Genomic DNA, 5,309 nt, shown 5'->3' with positions numbered 1-5,309 from the left:
GAAAGTAACAAGTATAGAACGCGTAGACATTTTATCTTTCGAATGAAGTCTTTATCATACCATTTCGTTCAGTTGTTTAGGAGCTATTAACACTCAAAATCTCGGTCTTCGGCGTAACGCTTTCGTTTTCAAAACTTTGATTTTACACCCCGGTATAGAAATGAAAGACGTAGTCCTACGTCAAAACTTCGAAGCCCCGAGTTAGGAAGTGCTAATCATTACAAAGGAACTTGGAAAGTTTCACCTGATTGCAGTGTGCAGCAAGTGGTTTTAACCAAAGATCGAATGCATTCATCAGTCCATTCCAATTACGTTTAGATATTTGACCGAAATTACGTAGAAATACTCCATTCGAACTGGCTTATGATGTTCAATGTACTGAACTCCCCTACCGAATCAAGAGGTTCTTCATGCACGAATGTTACATCCATTTGTGTGGAATTGAACGTAGGTCAATAATCTTATAATTTTTTTGTGTGATCACCGAAATGTCGAAACAAAAGTCGAGCTTAAGATCCGCTTAGGAGCCGTAGAAGTTGACGGAAACATATCTCGTATGACTCTATATATGCATCACTGACTGAATCGTCTTCATTTGCGTTTTCTTGTCTTTCTTGTTGACCTTCTTGTCGCCTGCGGATGTTGACTAAGGACTGACAATGCTCTGAAATGCATAGCTCCACACTATCAGCACGGAAATGGAGAAGTTTTACCGTCTGTTGTTGTTGGTTTTGATTGACTGTTTCTTTATCTGCCGAACCGCCTAAACCGAAGCTGAACGATTCTTCCACCAACGCCACATCATGCTTGAGGTTTGACAGGCCCTGGCATTCGGTCATCAAACCATAGGTGTTCACATCGGATGTATCGGAGCTTCGATAGGATATGGGTGTCTGTCGTCGTTTTGAGGCTGCAGTTGAACACCAAATGCCTCGCACTCGCACGGTTCACCACCCCGGCACAAGTGACGAAATTATCGGCTTCGTTCTTAATAAGGTGAATGCAATCGTAATGCTTACAGAACAAAGACTTTTGCTGTCCAAATATCGACTTCGGCTTCAACTTGTCCACAACCTGATGGAACGTGAAATTGCGTTGTTCATATGACAAAAGAAAATTCAAAACCGTAACGCTGAGGTTACACAGTGGAGCCGCACCTTTCCCAAGTCATTCAGGGTGCTACCATCCTGCCTGAAGCAGTCTTTGTACTTTGAGAACCATTGGTCGAACGTGAACACGTGGTCCGAAGTGAAACTCCTTGATGGCAGCGGAGAGTTCAATAATGTGTTTTAGTATTCTCAAATCTTTGAACTCATCGCCAAAAATTAAACATAACATAAAACAAGTTTGAGGAACAAACGACATTTACAGTAGAACCCCAATTATCCGCGATGCGTACAGGTCATAACTTAATATGGTCAGAAAACTGCGATCGTTCTGAAATTTTAGCAAAATGCTTTACTATACAAAAAACTAAAAACAGATTTAAAAAAATCAAACCCAAATTATAACTCGGAGGAAAGTTGTCCTTCTTAAATAATTACAATTAATATTTTAGTTATTACTATAATTATTCAGATGTTCCACAAAAGGCTGAAATAAATCGACATGTTGTTTATGATAAAAAAAGGTTGATTTCTTTATAAATACAGAAGTTTGATTAAACATGTACAGTAATCGCTCACTAACTGGTCCTGGTTTAACCGGTCTGCTTTTTAACAGGGCGAACGTTAACTGGTCCTTGGACCAGTTAAAAAGCCGAATTTCGTAAACAATTGACGCCTTTTTCAAATGGAAGATTTGCTGTGAGGGGCATTCGAATGTAATTTGGAATGTTATGAAAATTGACATTATTTTCGCATGACAAAAACATTGATTAAATTACAGTAAAATCATTTCTTCAAATTATATTTCACACCTGTTGTCGCACTCAATGCGAATCTTCCATTGGAATCCTTTTGTTCATCCAATTTCATGATTAACGCGAATCAAACAATTCATTGAAGTTCCCCTCGATTTTATTTGACGTTTTACACGCCGGACCAGTTAAAACGCAAATGTCGATAACTGGTCTTCCCTTTTCGCCCAGTTAGCGAATGTTTACTGTACATGTAAATTTCGAAATACGGTAAGTTACATCTAATTCGACATCTAGCTAATTGGACAGACCTGTTAATTTGGACTTTTGGCACAAATACTTAGACTCCAATTACAGATCACAATTGATCTAATGCGACACTATTAATGATTAGAGGCAACTGACTATAGTATGTTAGATTTTTTCATCTAAACACCAGCTCAATTATAACGATGTGTTAATTATGAATGAGCTAAGTAGTTTCGTTGCTGCTTGAATTAAAAAAAATGTAGCATAAATATACTTAAATAAACAAATCATTTTAGTCACTTTTTTTATGGTATATTTATTTTTCCGTCACTATCATCCGCGCTGCACCTAACAATATATTAGTAAACTTATCCTGCAATAATTCTCTCCGCTTGCATCTCGACCGTATCGAAAATCATTTACCGACAAAAGTTTGATGTTTGAGAGCTAAGCTCATCCTTCCCGATATTCTTCCTCAACCATCATCATTTGTTCGTTGATATATCCGATGCAGCGAATCAGTGCGATGAATCTTTAACTTCAGAAGGTTTTGCGTACGTGACTTCGATCGGTTCTGACATGAACAGTGGAAAACCGACACAAAACTCGAAGCACAGAATGCCCAAACACGATACTTTTCATACCTCAAGATATGCACATAGCCATGACAGGTTGTCCTTTACTTGTTGGTCGGCAAACCTTTGCAATGTTCAGTTTCGTCCGCAGTCATCAGCAACAAGATCCATGGGACAAATTGCAATGGATGTGCGAACGACGACACCCACTTCCCGCGCACACAGCAGGAAGGAACTCCGAAGAAAAGACATACAAATATTCCATCAAAATCACGAAATATTTCCTCCTATAACCTCATGGCTGATTCACGCAGTCAATATCCTTCCAAAAACCATCTCCGGTAGCAGGTAATCCAGTGGCCGCAAAGCGTTTTCCGTCGATTCCATCCTCCAATTTCACGTTGTCATCATTCGGCTTCAGATCGCTATAAATAATATTGTCAGCGTTGCAATTGAATCTGCTATTTGATAAGTGTATTTACTTGCCACTCTTTCCTCAAAACGTTCATTGGGTGATTGTTTCCTATATATATATATATATATATATATATATATATATATATATATATATATATATATATATATATATATTCCTATAAGTTCTAGCACAAAATAAAACCTACACTCTTCATGAAACCGGATACAAACGAGAAATGTGAAAATGACTGGGGAGCAAACAAAAGTAAACAATATCGGAAATTGCCATTATATACTCACTTCAATCACAATTATATTTCGACTTCCTACAAAATCTGCTTCTCTGACCGTCCATGTTTGCTTTCTCCGCGCGAATAAACTCGACAGAACAAAATAAAAATCAACTAGATCGTGCCTGCTTCCATCGAAGAGATGGCTGTAATGCAAATGGTCGCATCGCATTGCAACTTGTTTATAATCAACTTATTGTGTTTTGTTTATAAACAGAACACAGTAGACTTTCAAGATGGCTGCAGAGCGGTTTTAGCAGATTGGCCCACCTAGTAGTAATACTTCTATACATCTTGGGCTGAACAGCAGTTCTGACATAACGTTCCACCTTATTATACCGCCTTGTTTTAGAGCTCCTAAACAAATCTCAATTGTCAATACAGCCAAGAACAGAAAGTTGCGTAAAACACGGTTACCTCGCTGAATGATGTCTCTGGCCAGATTGTTTCTCAATTTAACAATAAAAAGTATTCCCAATGATGTGCAAATTACGCAAGTATGCAAAATTTCCACCGAGAGTTTATCGCGAGTGATGAACAAACCAAAACCGGGATTAGGCAAAGCTTATCGCAGGATTGTTCATTATCCAGAAACGTACAGCGTGAAACCGCTAAATGTAACAAATCTTGCTGGACGTGATCCAGAGACGGGTCGTCTGATTGCCAAAGGAATAGGTGGTGGTATAAAACATAAATATCATTGGATCAAGTGGATACGAGATGGCCCTGCGGAAGGCCCACCGCAGGTTGAAAAAGTAATTGATGTATTCGACGAGGGTTGCCGTACGGCGAAAATCGCACTTGTTGCGTTCGGGAACGAGCTGAAATATATATTAGCTACCGAAAATATGAAGCCTGGCGATTTAATTAAGACGTCCAGGTTTATTCCAAGAATCCCAGGTAAGTGGCAATAAGATTGGTAGGAATATCCATTTATACTACATTAATGCTTTTTTTTTTAATTCAGTTCGAGCAAACGAAGGTGACGCATATCCTTTAGGAGCCCTCCAAGTCGGTACTCAGATTCATTGCTTGGAAAAATATCCCGGTCAACCATGTCATCTTATTCATTCTGCTGGGACATACGGCACGATTATACGTAAATTTGGCGATTTAGTAGTGGTACAACTTCCATCGAAACAGGAGTTTGCATTCAATCAAACGTGTATGGCCACGGTTGGGAGAGTTTCAAATATTCATCATAACAAAACACCGATTGGTTCGGCACAAAAGAACCGAGAATTGGGTAATCGTCCTCGGTCAGGACTATGGCAGCGGAAAGATGGACGGCATGGGCGCAAAATTCGTAAATTACCTCCAATGCGGCTTATTTCCGCTCCTAAGGAATGTGCGTCAGAACCAATCAAATTCACCTTGAAAGTTTAATATTCGATCGTATAAAGAGATACAAAAAATGTTAGAATAAAATTACAAATAATATATATTTTTTGAGATATCTAGTGATTCCCACCGGCAAGAACCAAATGAAAATATGAGCAATCTACAGACCACAAGACTGATTGTTAGGTTTCTTCCAACTTATTTTGATTGTCATTACAGGTTTCAACGCAATAGTGTTCAGTTACTGATGATTCGTTGTTGTTAACACTCCTATACTCGCGCATAGGTATGTGAGACCGAGAAATCAATAATTTGTTCAAGTCTCAGAAAACATCGGACCTGATTCTCAAATACACTTCACGGTGGAAATGGAATAAACGGCACGCCATTGAACTACGTTTTACGAGTTAGTGAAGTGTCGAAGATAATATGAGTTATCAGGCAGAATGAGCACTTTTCAAATAAAAAATCATTAATGAAAATTAACTTCTTCGTATCAAACGGGTATTCATTGTGAGTGGAAAACTTTGTTTTCTTCATGTGATATAATAATCTCATACAAGAATTTCATCTGAAGAT

General features: G+C 38.5%; 1 protein-coding gene across 1 annotated transcript; it reads left to right on the top strand.

Annotated features, from left to right (window-relative positions):
- The first annotated feature begins 3,750 nt into the window (after positions 1 to 3,750).
- Positions 3,751 to 4,829, top strand: LOC129771588 (39S ribosomal protein L2, mitochondrial). Its single transcript, XM_055775384.1, has 2 exons — positions 3,751 to 4,289; positions 4,357 to 4,829. Exons 1-2 carry the CDS (start codon positions 3,815 to 3,817, stop codon positions 4,773 to 4,775), a joined length of 894 nt encoding a protein of 297 aa, XP_055631359.1. The 5' UTR covers positions 3,751 to 3,814; the 3' UTR covers positions 4,776 to 4,829.
- Positions 4,830 to 5,309: the final 480 nt, after the last annotated feature.

Source organism: Toxorhynchites rutilus, chromosome 2 (genome assembly GCF_029784135.1).
Source record: "Toxorhynchites rutilus septentrionalis strain SRP chromosome 2, ASM2978413v1, whole genome shotgun sequence".
NCBI lineage: Eukaryota > Metazoa > Arthropoda > Insecta > Diptera > Culicidae > Toxorhynchites > Toxorhynchites rutilus.
The sequence above is the reverse complement of the archived record's forward strand: the minus strand, read 5'-3'. Positions and strand labels throughout refer to the sequence as shown.